At 37.5% G+C, this 14393-nt stretch overlaps 1 protein-coding gene and 1 long non-coding RNA gene across 2 annotated transcripts; both read left to right on the forward strand.

Annotated features, from left to right (window-relative positions):
* On the forward strand, window positions 1-3254 carry LOC309489044. The gene is made up of 3 exons (XR_014202324.1): window positions 1-2374; window positions 2672-2739; window positions 3136-3254. It is a non-coding gene; the product is annotated as an uncharacterized lncRNA (long non-coding RNA).
* A 5187-nt stretch (window positions 3255-8441) lies between these two features.
* slc25a1a (solute carrier family 25 member 1a) lies at window positions 8442-14207 on the forward strand. Its single transcript, XM_082157517.1, has 9 exons — window positions 8442-8797; window positions 9360-9467; window positions 10903-11002; window positions 11083-11221; window positions 11663-11747; window positions 12753-12857; window positions 12956-13071; window positions 13164-13237; window positions 13312-14207. The coding sequence occupies exons 1-9, from the start codon at window positions 8554-8556 to the stop codon at window positions 13424-13426; spliced, it is 1086 nt and encodes a 361-aa protein (XP_082013643.1). The 5' UTR covers window positions 8442-8553; the 3' UTR covers window positions 13427-14207.
* Window positions 14208-14393: the final 186 nt, after the last annotated feature.

Consider the following 14393-nt stretch of genomic DNA (forward strand, 5'->3'; position numbering starts at 1 on the left):
TGTTCTTTATCAATGGACCAATCAGTACAGAGATTAATCATGATAACACTAAGGGATTTTCATGTAGCAGTTATTCTCTACATTATATTAGTTGTGTGTGTGAAAATATTTCACTTTCAATGATTATAATTCCATACAGTTTCAATTAAGATTAACCTTTTGACATTGTTGCTTATTACATGGCGCTGTAGAATTCTTGATTCTGATTGGTCAGAGGAGCATATCACACAGAATGCGTTCTGGCCTCTATATGGTGCTGGCGTTTAAAAAACGCGAAACTCAGCGCAGTGAAATGGAAAAGAACTCAAGGTCAGACGCGTTTTAAACTTTAATGTTAACAACGTTAAACTTTTATTTACTTAAACTTCACAGCGCGCATGTATAGGCTACATAAAACTAATAAAAAAAAATTTTTTTAAAACGCGAGAAAGCACAGTGAAATGGAAGAGAACACAAGATCTCGAGACTCGTTTTAAAAGTTGAACTTCTTTTATTTATCCATGTAGGAAAGACCAGGTATGGTATTAACACTTTTTGCATCTGTAACTCACTGAATTTTTGAGTGCTCAAAGCTTAATACAAAATAGCCTATCCACATTTGTTTACTACAAATGACACCAATTCAAACCTCTGTAAGAACATCACAGCCCTTTTGAGTTGATGTCAAATACATGGTGTGTTTTTGTTCAATACCAGGGTAGGATGTAGGCTAAGTAGTAACAATTCAACTAAACAAAAGATGCAAAAACTGAGGCCACATTATGCAATATGTTTAACAAAATATGTTTAATGATACAATACAAAACAATGTCTCTTTCTCTGTAACTGAACACAGTGTGTAAATGGGTCTAATAGGACAAAATTCCTTAACAATATTGATGCTTAATGAACACTTTACTCAATTGCACCTATGTAAAAAAAACACTGTCAATGTGTGAATCTGTGTATCTATGTGAATATTCTCAAAGTCACAGTGGTGACAGATGAAAGTTGTTAATCCTGGAGTGCAGTTTTGGTGGGCCCAGAAACTGCATAGGGTACCCACATTTCCTTTGGATTTGAGCTGCCAAATGGCTCCATACAAACAACACAAGTTTTCATTGTTTAAGGTCTCATAATTCTCACCACTGGCTTTCAGAATTGTCTTCGCAACTGATCTGACTGCCCTTCTTTGAAACCTCATCAATTCCTTAAAAATAATAATAATATCTATATATATCTGTCTTTATTTTTCATTTTCTAGGAATTCGGTAAAATACTATTCACCGAAATCACATACTTCCCTACTAAATAGGTGAAAAACATTACGTGACATAAAACTCATAAAAGAGTAGGCAAAAAGTACCTGGATGACCTACTACTTCTGGTGAGATTCTGAAGTGTGCATATGATGGACACTTTACTATCCCATGAGGCCACGGGAGAGGATTTGGGAATGGCAGTGAAGCGACACAACTGACACCGTAGGTCACATGATAATGAGAACATGGCGAAAGTAGTACATCCGGATTACATTCATACTACACACACTCATACTATATAGAACGTACTTTTTTAGCGGTCGTCAAGTAATTATAATTATTTATTCAAAATAAGTACCTACTCGAGAGTATGCGATTTCGGATGCAGCCAATCATTATGGGATCCGAGAGGAAGGTAAACACTGAAATGATCATAGGACTCCTAGTTTATCCATGATTGGTGGAATTGGTTGTGTTGTGTTACTCTCCCCATTTTACAACAATACCCTGGCTGAAACTGCATACACACGGCCTTCTTCATGGGATAGTGAAGTGTCCATCGAATGCACACTTCAGAATCCCGCCGGAAGTAGTAGGCCATCCGGGTACTTTTTGCCTACTCTTTATAAGTACTATGAATTTGGACATACTCATTTGTCCTATACTGTTCTTCGCCTACTATCTAGTAGGGAAGTATGCGATTTCGGATGCAGCCCCCGTATTGCCTATGTTTATTGATTTTAACTTGGCGTCTTAAAATGCGAGGGGCATGTTTACATAAAACAATAAAAAATCAACGCAAAATGCAAGACAGCGCTGTGAAATTAAGAAGAATTGTATGGTCGCGAGACAAGTTTCAAAAGTTCAGCTCATTTGTTTTTCTTATTTTAACTTTGCGTCTTTAAACGTCTGAAAAGCATCAAGTATACATTTACGTGGACGCAAAAACGTGTTCTGTGTTAACTGTCCCTAAACTATGCTAATCCTTCTCTTTCTTTGTGCTGCTTGACAGAGCGTTTCCTGCGAGGAAGGGAGCTGTTGTGTTAGTGAGAGTGTTACACAGGAGAAACCTGAATCCGGTCAGACCCCAAACATTACACAAGCCTTGGCAGCGACTCCTGTACACACACAGAGTATGTCTAAACCTGTCACTGTTAACCAGCTGATAAATGCTTACACTGATAATACGGATAAGGAACATTTAAAAATGCTGAACAGTTTGTCCTTGTGTAAATATTCAACCCTGAAATGCAAATGACATTTACTCAGGTGGTGATGGGAAACAATGGCCAGTACACAGGCCTAATTTACTTTTGGCTATTTTGGGCTGTTTGTTCTGTAGTAAACATAAAACTATAGCTAGAGCTAGTGAAATATTGCTCAAATATCTTGTTGGCACAGTAAGTTAATGAGTGTGCACTTCTCTACAGGAGTTGCCCTTGAACTTTGTTGGTACTGCTTGAAATCTCAACCCACTGAAGACCTCAATATTCCTCAGGTACAGTGACAAGCTCATGTTTTTAATATGTGTAAATAGGGCATGCTGTTAATAGATTAATGATCTAGTTTGTCAGCCTTTTTGACACTAGATAGACTCAGGGGTTAGATTTCATTTGACCTGTCATGCTTTCAGGATCTTGTTGCAACCAACTCAGCTGGTTGTAAATTATGTAGCTGAGAGAGTTAGCTTTGCAAAATATAACGTGTCATTCCCGTATCTGTACACTAGATGGGGCAGTTCAGTAACAGTTTTGTTTTAGCTGCAGGTGAACAGTGAGGGTCTAACACTGCCCCCCAGTGGTGAGCGCTTGAACTACCAGCGAGACCCTAGGCCTCATTTTGGAGTAGCCCACTCCTCTCGCTCTGTATCTTTTCCTCTGTGGGACACTGATAGGCCAAGAGAGATGAAGAGGGGGGAAGAGGAGGAGGAGGAGGAGGCCATGGATTCTGTCAGCTGTTGTCCTCACTGCCATCTTGGGCTGCCACGTGATACACTGCGCTGGCATGAAGTAAGTAGACACACTACTGCTTACTGTATATTCATTGCATACTGCAGACTTTAATAATAAATAAATAATATTTTTTTGCTAAAAATAAAAATCATAAGTCATATTTATGAGATGAAAAGTCAAATTCAGACTTTCATAATTATAACATAAGAAGTAAATGCACTAACTGGTCACTTTATTAGGTCAACCTTGCTAGTAATCCTTTAAACAACGCTCAATTGGTACTTAGGGGCCCAAAGAGTGGGGCCCTCCACACCATTACACCACCCCTAGCCTGAACTGTGATACAAGGCAGGATGGATCCGTGCTTTCATATTGTTTACACCAAATTCTGACCCTACCATCTGAATATCACAGCAAAAACTGAGACTCATCAGACTGTGCAATCTTCTATTTTCCAATTTTGGTGAGCCCGTGCAAATTGTAGTTCAGTTTCCTGTTCTCAGCTGACAGGAGTGTCACCCGGTGTGTGTTCTGCTGCTGTAGCCCATCTGCTTCAAGGTTCAATGTGTTGTGCGTTCAGAGATTCAGTTAGTTAGTTCAGAGTGATTGTTGCCTTTCTGTTAACTCGAATCAGTCTGCCCATTCTCCTCTGACCTCTGGCATCAACAAGGCATTTGCTCACAGAAACAGCCGCTCACTGGATATTTTCTCTTTTTTGGACCATTCTCTGTAAACCCTAGAGACGGTTCTGTGTGAAAATCAGTAGATCAGAGCTACTCAGACCAGCCCGTCTGGCACCGACAACCACGCGGTGTGTTTTTTTTTAATGAAATGATTGCACTATATTTTAGTTCGATAATGTTTTTTATTAAATATTTTTAGGGGATTTTATGGTACTTATTTATTCACTTTTTGAGCATAGACCTGTGGGTAACTTAAACTGTGGTAAATCTTGAATGCTTAGAGCACAGACTAAGATGGCACTTGGCAGATTATTGCTATTTTAAAAAAAGTTACAGAATTTTACGTTTATTGTTATGAATAATGCACAAAAATACTATTTTCAATTTTTATATGAAATATATATTTTCTAAAACTGCAAAATCAATGCCCTAAACCTAAACAAGTTGTGTTCCAAATTTGAGGTTGATATCTAAAAAATTTTGCTTTCAGTAAGATTATGTTTGGCCGCAGTACCAAACGGTTTCACTAGATGAAATTCGTCTTCCATTTATTTCCAATGCGGTCATTTTTGACACAAGTGACTATTTTTTTCAGGACCATTTAACCTTTTCGAATCATGCCCAAGATTTATTTTTGTTTTCACATAGCAAGTGCCAAAACCTTTACCAAGTTTCGTACCATTCCAATGAAGTAAAAAAACAAAAAAAAACTAATGTATTGTAGTGTACCTAATAAAGTGGCCGGTGAGTGTTATAACCACAAACACTTTTTGTACTCCTTATTTTACTGAGTTTGCTTCAAGTTATTCTTCATTTAGTTGTTTATGATGTGCAGCGGTTATTGGACACAACATAAAAATAGTATGGTGCAAATAAATGTTCACTATTGTGTGATTTATATAAGAATTGTACATTTTATTGACTTTGCTTGCACTGTTGTTTGATTTCTGTCTTTTTGTGCAGGTAAAATGTCTGTTGTTTGATGAGCAGAGAAACAGTTCATCTTAATAAAACTCCAGTAGCTGTCCCTCCGTCTGTTGATGGAAAACGAAATAAGCTGTGAAATTGTTGATATTTTACCTAAATCCTATTTATAAATTTTAATATATTTTTTAGTAATACAGTGTTAAACAATTTAAGGACAGGACTGTGTGAAATAATATAATTGTATTTCAATAATACAGTATTACTGTTCTTTGAGGTCAAAAACAACGGTCAACTGCTTCACTGCTACCGAGTGAAATCCAATTATTTATTTCAGCATTATATTACATACTTTTTCATTTGTCAGCAGTGAGGAAATCGAATCTTTCAAGAGTCATGGATGTCTTGTCTTTACTCTTCACTGCAGTGCTTATTTTATTCATACTATTATAAGCTTGAAATTATGCTAATGCATTATGTGCAATGTTGTCAAATTGTATTTACCAAGTATGTATGTCAAAAATATTAATATTACATATACATTAAAACTGTCAACAATGTTAAGAGTCTAAAACAGTTTGTTTGTATTTTTATTTAATAATGTTTATTTATTAATACTTAAAAACAGGTCTTGAGGAGGACTTATTGGACCAGATGTCACTGTTTTATGGAGTCTGGCCAGACTTGGCTTTCTCAGTTAAGTAATCTTTATTTCAAGAGTGGTAAACCGATAATGGATTCCATAATCAATGCAGCCTGGTGATTTATATATCAGTGTCTGTTGTGAGTTGTTGAGGCTGGAGAAGTTTGTATTCACTGAACTAAATGTATTTAAATATTTATATAGATCAGAGTTCATATCTCAAGCACAAACCTCATGTTTCAGGTGTTATCTGAGGCAGCCAAAACCTGGGTGACTCAAAGTTGCCTCAAGCTAAGAATTCATACTTGGAGAGAATTGTCAACATGGTTGAGTCTAGCAACATTCTGAAGCCAGAAGTGTCCTATTGGCTTATATGAGGCAAAACAAGAATAACAGCCAACATTAATTTAATTCAAGACAGGACAACTCAATTTCACTTATAAACAAGCCTGCAATGTATTATGTTACAATTAGCATTTTAAAGGGGTGGTATAATGCCCCTTTCACAAGATGTAAAAATAAGTCTTTGATATCCCCAGAGTGTGTATGTGAAGTTTTAGCTCAAAATACCCCACAGATATTTTTATATAGCATATTAAAATTGTCACTTTTTGAGGGTGAGCAAAAACGCACCGTTTCTGTGTCTGTCCCTTTAAATGCAAATGAGCTGCTGCTCCCCGCACAGAGGGCGGAGCTTCAACAGCTCATGTCCTTTTACCTCACACAGATATGCACTGAAAATTTCAAGAACTTTTAGCCTTTTATGTTCAAACCGGAGTCAAACAATGATGGAGAGACTCAAGAAGAAGTGACAACATACAGAATGCAACAGGCCATTTCTGAATGGTTAGTTGATGAATTTATGTAGCTGATGTGGAGTTAACCATCTTCTAGTCATTGATTAGCATATTCTGTCATGACAATCTATAAATCGTGTTCCCGGGGGCGGGGTTTATGTAAATTCTAGGGTTGGTGATGTCACTAACCGTGGAGGAATGTTGTGTTGTCCCTACCAGTCGTTTGTTGTAGTCCTTAAAAAACGATTTCTTTAAAAGCAAATATCTTCCTTTGTTTTGAACTTTGAGCGTTGTAACTTTACAGATGATGTTTATACTCAAACAGCAACATTACACACTAACTAAAGTTAGAAAAATTAAATCATAATCAACGACCCCTTTAAAACCAAGTAACATCAATTGATTTGGAAAGCCATATTTTCTAGGTTTCTTCAAGCGTCTTGGGGACATAACCGCAGTTCTTCTGGATTTAGTCCGTCTCAGTTTTTTCTGTTTCTCTATGTAATGATGAATTGATGAATGGATGAAACAAACATTCAGTGACAGGAATAACACTAGAGAAAGTATAGGTTTTCTGTGAAAAATCCAAACCAACCAATACCAACTATCTATATCAAGTGTGCAGAGTAGCAGTAAACTTAAATGGAGTCAAAGTGAATAATACCTAGAGGCATGTTCGTTGTTTGAATACATTTAGGTGCAAGTTAGATAAACAGGAAAAGGAAGAGCAGTTAGAGGAAGGTCTCAAAAAGTCACATCAAATAATTTGATTCTGAGCTCAAAAGGTCCTGCAGCCTCAGTGAGGGTGCAACAGTAAGATCTCACTGCTAAGACCAATACGTCAAGGTTTCATTTGGAATAGAATACAGATTCCAAAATCCAGAAAATCATATGGAATTGTGTGTGAAACATTTTAAGATAACAGAAATTGTTTGGGTGCATGTGTTATTCAAAGTTTAATTAAATAACTACCCACATGCAAACAGTCTGAAGAAAATCATATAGGAGTTTTAAATTGCTTGACTTAAATACAATTCAAGCCACCTATTCAGTTCTCTTCTCCATCGTAATTTAAGCTCTGCTTCAGTTGATAAAATATAGTAGAAAGATGTCCTTTCACTTGGAGCGACAGAGCAAAACCCGCCTTCATCATTGTCACCCTGGAGCTCTTATCTCCAGTCCTGGTCCTGACTCTCATTTGGCCATGAGATGGGGTGAAAAATTGGGAAATTGCTGGCAGCATTTGAGGGACCTGATCTGCGCTTCATCACCGCAACCACATTCATGTAAAAAGTATCCCTGAAGTATCCTGTTCTGCATGGAGCATCTATACACTACTTTTGTATTAGCTGAATAAACTGTCTCTGTGTCAGTTTTGCATGTGTGTGCAACAAACTTGCAAACAAGCTGAAAATAAAGCTTGCACTCCACATTCACACCGATTATAGCCTCCACCCAACACAAACACCCACAACATTCACACCCTAACACGAGACCAAACCATGTCAAGTAATATAAGAACCATGTGGGACCATAAAATGGCTACAAATGTACAACACAGTAAATGAGGTTTCATTTTCAGAAAATTATAACTAAGCCTTGCTTTCATGAGTTTGCCAATTTCTAGCAAACAAATAAACAAACAAGCATCAGCATAAAAAAATATATATATATATATTTTTTTTTTTCAAACTACTCCGGAATGGGTAACAGGGCCTATTAATAAACACATATTTCTTTGATCATTTGTCTTACCTATAACTTGGATAATAGGATTGAATGGTCGAGCTTGACGAATGCTGTTAACATTTTAGTGCTTAAAATTAGTTATTCGTTTAAAAAAAAAAATTTATTCATTGAATTAATGTAAATTCAACATATTCCATTATTGTTGCATGGTTTTAATTGTGAGATACAGTTCAAGATCTCTGATACTATGCAAAATGTCCTGTTTTCTACAGTAAACTCAAACGTTTTCTGATCAAACATTTATTATTATTATAGTTTTTTAAAGAAACCGCTTGAATGTGGGTGTGGATATAAGGTAATGCAACTGAACCAATTGTTTCGGCTAAAACACATTATTAATATTACATAAGATGAGTAGAGTAATAAATTCATCAAATGTTTAAAACGGACCAATGACTGAGCTCGCTGCATGACCTCTATATTAATATTCATGAGCTCCTCGCCGCGCCACGCCTCGGAGTGGTCTTCCTGTGATTGTGTTGTCTTCGTCCTATTGGGCAGACGCATCCTGCGCGTCGTCACACAGCACAGATTTTCACTTTGCGCTTAAAACATCATTATATCATGTCGTCTTTGTATAAACCGTTTTCTGTTTCGGAGGGACCGTGCAAAGATGCTATACTGAGACGAGGATGCACACCGCAACAGCATCCTGAAGCGCTAACGTTAACCCGGATTGCCTCCGCTGGCGGGGGCTCGACGCGTACTTTTACCCCAATTCCCCAAATTTATCTAGGCCAGAGGAATCTAGCGGCCGCTGCAATCGGAGGGAGAAGAATCACCCATCCGTGGAAGGCTATTCTTGCAGGTACATGCGTATTTGTGTTTGTGTTAGAAGCACACAAGCGCTAAGGTTTGGGTGAATCACGCGATACCCTATTATGCGCGAGCCCACAATAACAGTCATGGTGAATCACGCGATACCCTATTATGCGCGAGCCCACAATAACAGTCATGCGTGACCACGTTGGCACGTCCCCTTCCATACTTACAGTCTGCCATTACTGTGAAACTCACTCTCAGTCCATGACCTGCATGTCTTTCCTGGGTCAACCAAATGGTAGCTTCCAGAAATTTCATTTGTTTACTAATTTGTTTAAATAGGTTTGGACAGTTAAAACAGTATGCTTTATTAATATAAATATCAACTGAGCTACTTAACCATATTCCAACATTCCAACAAAACTAGTTTGGTTACAGTGTTGCATACATTGGGCTTTCAACTAAAACAACATGACCTTATATGAAACTGACTTGTCCTTGATGAAAGTTAAACAACTGTAAGCTTAAACAAATCATAGATTGCCGCTGATGTCACTGAATGCAATATAGGCACGCTTTATTTACTGATGATATTATTTTTTACCCAGGTGGCATTGCAGGAGGCATTGAGATCTGCATCACATTCCCAACGGAGTACGTGAAGACCCAACTACAGTTAGATGAAAGAGCTAACCCTCCTCGGTACCGGGGCATAGGTGAGGGCAACTGGCATGAAATGAAAAATCACCAATATCATTTCTAAAAGCATGATACTGTGTAAATGTTTCTTTTTATCCTCCTAATGTTTAATCATAACTGGACTTTTAGGTGAAAACAACAGATTTCTCTCTTGTTACTTATGCAGGACTTCTCCAATAATGAGTAATTTTTCTCATATGTACGTGACGTCACAATGCAGAAGAAAGATCTGTTGCTACTTTTGTTTCATTTGTCCTGCTTCTGTTACGAGCGACAATGCGGCTGACATTAGGAAATAGAGATATATTGACTAGCATAGGTCATGATTCTTGGTTGGATGGATTCCAGATGTAGTTCTTTTAGCTGCTGGAGGTTGTTGGCATGGTCTTGAGTCTTTCCTCTATATAGATCAGCCCTCCATTTTGCACTGCCTGGGTCCAGGAGTTAGTTGGTATGCTGAAATCTGTCAGATCTCTTTTCAGGACATCTTTATACCTCATTTTTCATCTACCAGCAGTGCGGGAACCCTTCTTGAGCACACTGCAGAACTGCGTGGTATGCTTGAGGGGGGGCATTCTGATGACATGTCCATCCCATCTGACGCAAATTAATTTTAGGTTGGAGGAAAGTGGTTCACTTTTGGTCACTTTGAACTAGGCTCGCTGCGATAGTCTGTGTTACCAGTGTTCAGCCACACAGGTTACATCACTTGCCTACTGCAGCACCGGCCCCCACTGTCGTTTAGATTTTTTTTATAGTAATACAAATTATGTAGTTCAGTTAGAGAACAGACACTACAGTTAAAAACTGAACGACTGAAACTTCTGCTCAGTTCAGCGTGAGCTGAGCGAGATTCGCAGCACAGATCAGCAGCAGGAGTCAGATTTCATTTATCACTTGATGAGAGTGAGGCGAGCTGACTGACAAGACTTGATGGCGGAAGATTTGGTTTCAAAGCGAAATGTAAAAACGCCTATTTGCCAATATTTTGGATTTAAACCCAATGCTCATAGGGAACCTGCAAACATTAATTAGGCAATCTTTAAACTTTGCCTGATGAAGGTGATAGCATCCGGAGGTAACATTTCTAATTCACACACACCTTCAAGCGCACCACAAGAATGAGGTGTTTTACTCGTGTTTGACCTCGATGGACTGAACAGAAGGAAATAACAGAAAAAAAAAATAAATCACGTCAAAGAAGGCGGAGCCCCAGAGCCACATCTACTTATGTAATCATCACGGACCAATAGTAGCTTGAATAATTTTACTAGCTGGAGCAAGCTTTTCCAGAAAGTTCACTTTGGCAAACTATACTCCAAATGAACTTAATTTTGGCCTGATATTGTTCGAAATGACATCACAACTGTTCCTCCTTTGATTTTGCTTAATGTATATAGGGGCCTTAACTGAATATGTAAATAAAATTGTGTAACCTGTATTTTGGCGCAGGTGATTGTGTTAAGCTGACAGTGCAGGATCATGGGTTGAGAGGTCTGTATAGAGGGCTTAGTTCACTGCTTTACGGATCCATCCCGAAATCTGCAGTACGGTAAGAAACATTGGTCTTTACCTGTTTTAGCATGAATAGTGTGTCTTTTGCTTACGCTTTTGTTTTTGATGTTATGGCAGGTTTGGAACATTCGAGGTTCTTAGTAACCCGATGAGGGACGCCACAGGTCGGCTTGACAATAAAGGAAGTTTACTGTGTGGGCTTGGAGCGGGAATTGCAGAAGCGGTGTTGGTGGTCTGTCCAATGGAGACAGTCAAGGTGGGACTGTAACTAGTTATTTTGGTTATACATTAGGGCTGGAACGACACGTCGACATAGTCGATTACGCACTGTTTATGTTCATCCCTAATACCCTATCATGTTTCACACAAAACAAAACTCTAGAGCAAATACTAGCTAGTGGCTAGTATGGCAGCACCATCATACGGTTGGATTCATACAGCATTTAGTTTTTTTATGAGCATGACAGCCTCATTCTTTAACCAAACTGACACTGCACATTTTCAGAACTGCATTCTTGACAAACCTGTGCTGAATGAACAGATCCGCAGTGGACAACTAGTTGTCTCCCACATCATACTGTATATTGTGAGAGCCACAGTGTACTGTATAATCATGACGGATTTACTCGCAGAGAAGGAAAAATGACATTCTGATTTCTGTATCTTAATCAATATATCCCATCTGTATCATTTTCAGGTGAAGTTCATTCATGACCAGTGCTCTCTGAGGCCACGCTACCGAGGGTTCTTCCACGGCGTACGGGAAATCATCAGAGATCAAGGTACTTATGGACCAGTACAAACGTATTTATTAACAGAGACAGTAGGAGGAGATGGACCATTCATAGAAAAATGAATGGGTGTTGTAGAAAATAAAATATAAAAAACTATAACGATTAACTAATATATATGTATGCATGTATGTATATATACATGAATGTGTGTGTGTGTATATATATATATATAATATATATATATATATATATATATATATATATGTGTATACAGTCGTGCTCAGAATTAATCATACCCCTGGTAAATATGATAATATGGCCAACATGGATCTGGGAATCTGGAGAGATTCTGTATGGAGGAATGGTCTCTGATCTCTTGTCAGGTGTTCTCCAAACTCATCAGGCATTATAGGAGAAGACTCAGAGCTGTTATCTTGGCAAAAGGAGATTGCAAAAAGGTAATAAAAGGGTACCAATTTTAATATTTAATAAAAGGGTACCAATAATTGTGGCCAACGTGTTTTGGAGAAAAACATTTATTTCATAATGTGATTTTCCCCCCCACTTTCAATTCTTTTACTTAAATGAAAGGTTCGATTTTTGCTAATTTTTTGAAAGAAAGATCAAAAGGATAAACGATGCAGATTTATTTTTTACAGCCATTTTTGATCATATTTACCAGGGGTATGATTAATTCTGAGCACGACTGTATGTGTATATATATGTGTGTATATGTATACACGTATATATAATATATATATGTGTATATATGTATGTATGTGTGTATATATATATGTGTGTGTGTATATATATACATATAACTATTAAAATATAGTATAAACAATTAAAATATATATAAAAAAGAAATCATTTAATAAACAAAATAATATATATTTTTTAATGAAATATAAAAATAATGCATAAAATAAAAAGGTTTTGAAAAATATGAACATGTATTCTATTTAAAATAAAATTAATCGGTTTTGAAAAATCGAACAAATTTTTTTTTTGTTAAAAAAAAAAGTGTGTAATATATTTATTCCATGTTTGTAGGTGTTCGAGGGACATATCAAGGACTGACTGCTACACTTCTGAAGCAGGGTAGCAACCAGGCGATACGCTTTTATGTTATGAACTTGTTGCGCAACTGGTACAAAGGTGAGGATGAGATCCAACAATAATATAAATATATAATAATATAAATAATTTTAAGTATGGGTGTTCAAGAAAACTGATCATCTTGGCTTTATCTTCAGGCGATGACCCCAGTCGTGACATGCACCCGCTGGTTACAGCGATGTTCGGAGCGACAGCTGGGGCGGCTAGTGTTTTTGGGAACACACCACTTGATGTGGTGAAGACTCGAATGCAGGTTAGCAGAAGCTTCTCAAATAATTCATTAAAATGAATACAAGAAAACTATTAAATACCATTTGTTGACATTTTATAATCCATTTGTCTTAGGGTTTGGAGGCTCATCGCTACAAGAGCACCATGGATTGCGCATTCCAGATTTTGAAGAACGAAGGCCCTCAAGCGTATGTTTCCTCATAAATATTTCTTTTTAACTTCCTTTTCTTCTTCCTTACACTTTTCTTGCTTTGAATCGCAGGTTCTACAAAGGCACAGTCCCACGATTGGGCCGAGTGTGTCTGGACGTTGCCATTGTCTTTGTTCTCTATGAGGAAGTCGTGAAGCTACTGAACAACGTCTGGAGAACAGACTGAAGATAGAACAGGGTGTAGAACTGATCGAGACAGATTGAACTATCCAAACACAGTTGGCCACGTCAGTCAAGTTTAAAGATCCAGACATGAACCGTGACCTCTGGCCCAGAGGATTTAAACCATCCATCTGTGTCTGTATTGTTAAAACCAGGGCCTTAAGCAATGAGAAGGAACCTGTAGCTTACAGTATATTTATTGATGCGCAAAAATATTGATGGATGAAAAGCATATCATCAGTTTGCTCTCTTCGGTAAAATCGTGCAAGTGTCTTCTCACCACCACCATGCTTTTAAAGAGATTGTCGTGAGACAATCCACTCATGTGGCATGAAAACATAAAAGCACTACCAAGTACACAGAAATATCAATGTAATGCTCATGTTTTTTTGCCCTAGTTTACGTGCACAGTTACACTGGAAATGGTTTAAATGTGCTTTTGTAAGAACTTGTATCTTGATGTTGTCATACATCTCAAAACCGGTAAAGGCCAAGACATTCCTGTTGATGTTAAATTTGCATGCATAAATGGCATCAAGACCAGGATGTTGAAGCTTGAGTACCGAGTCAATATAACTCATGTTTCGTTTGCGTTTTTTATAAAATGTAAATGGCAGCTTTTTTTTTTTGTTATTTATTTATAAGCTTTTTCATTAAGACACATTTCCTCACAAAGGTTGCCTGTTCTGTACTATTTACGCTTGTTTGTGTCCCATATATAAGCTGTGCTTCTTCAAAACAGATCCTGAATACGTCACACAGATTCAATAAACCAAATAGGTTCAGTTTCCCGTCCTTGTGACCTTATTGAGTAGCCAATATTGATCAATTGATCCAAACTCTTTGAATTCTATCTTAAGGTTCTTAACGTCATATACCTGTTGTGCGATAACAACAAACTGCTTTTGATGCTACAGTTGTTAATTCAAGATAAGAAAGTCACACACACACACAACACGGACCCATAAAAA

The sequence above is a fragment of the Leuciscus leuciscus genome (assembly GCF_965113295.1).
Source record: "Leuciscus leuciscus genome assembly, chromosome: 24".
Taxonomy (NCBI): domain Eukaryota; kingdom Metazoa; phylum Chordata; class Actinopteri; order Cypriniformes; family Leuciscidae; genus Leuciscus; species Leuciscus leuciscus.

Excerpts from the sequence above, each read along its gene's own strand:
- slc25a1a (XM_082157517.1), top strand. The coding sequence starts at position 8,554 with ATGTCGTCTTTGTATAAACCGTTTTCTGTTTCGGAGGGACCGTGCAAA. Across the intron at positions 8,798-9,359 it reads GTGGAAGGCTATTCTTGCAG|GTGGCATTGCAGGAGGCATT; the intron begins GTACATGCGTAT and ends TTTTTTACCCAG. Across the intron at positions 9,468-10,902 it reads TCCTCGGTACCGGGGCATAG|GTGATTGTGTTAAGCTGACA; the intron begins GTGAGGGCAACT and ends ATTTTGGCGCAG.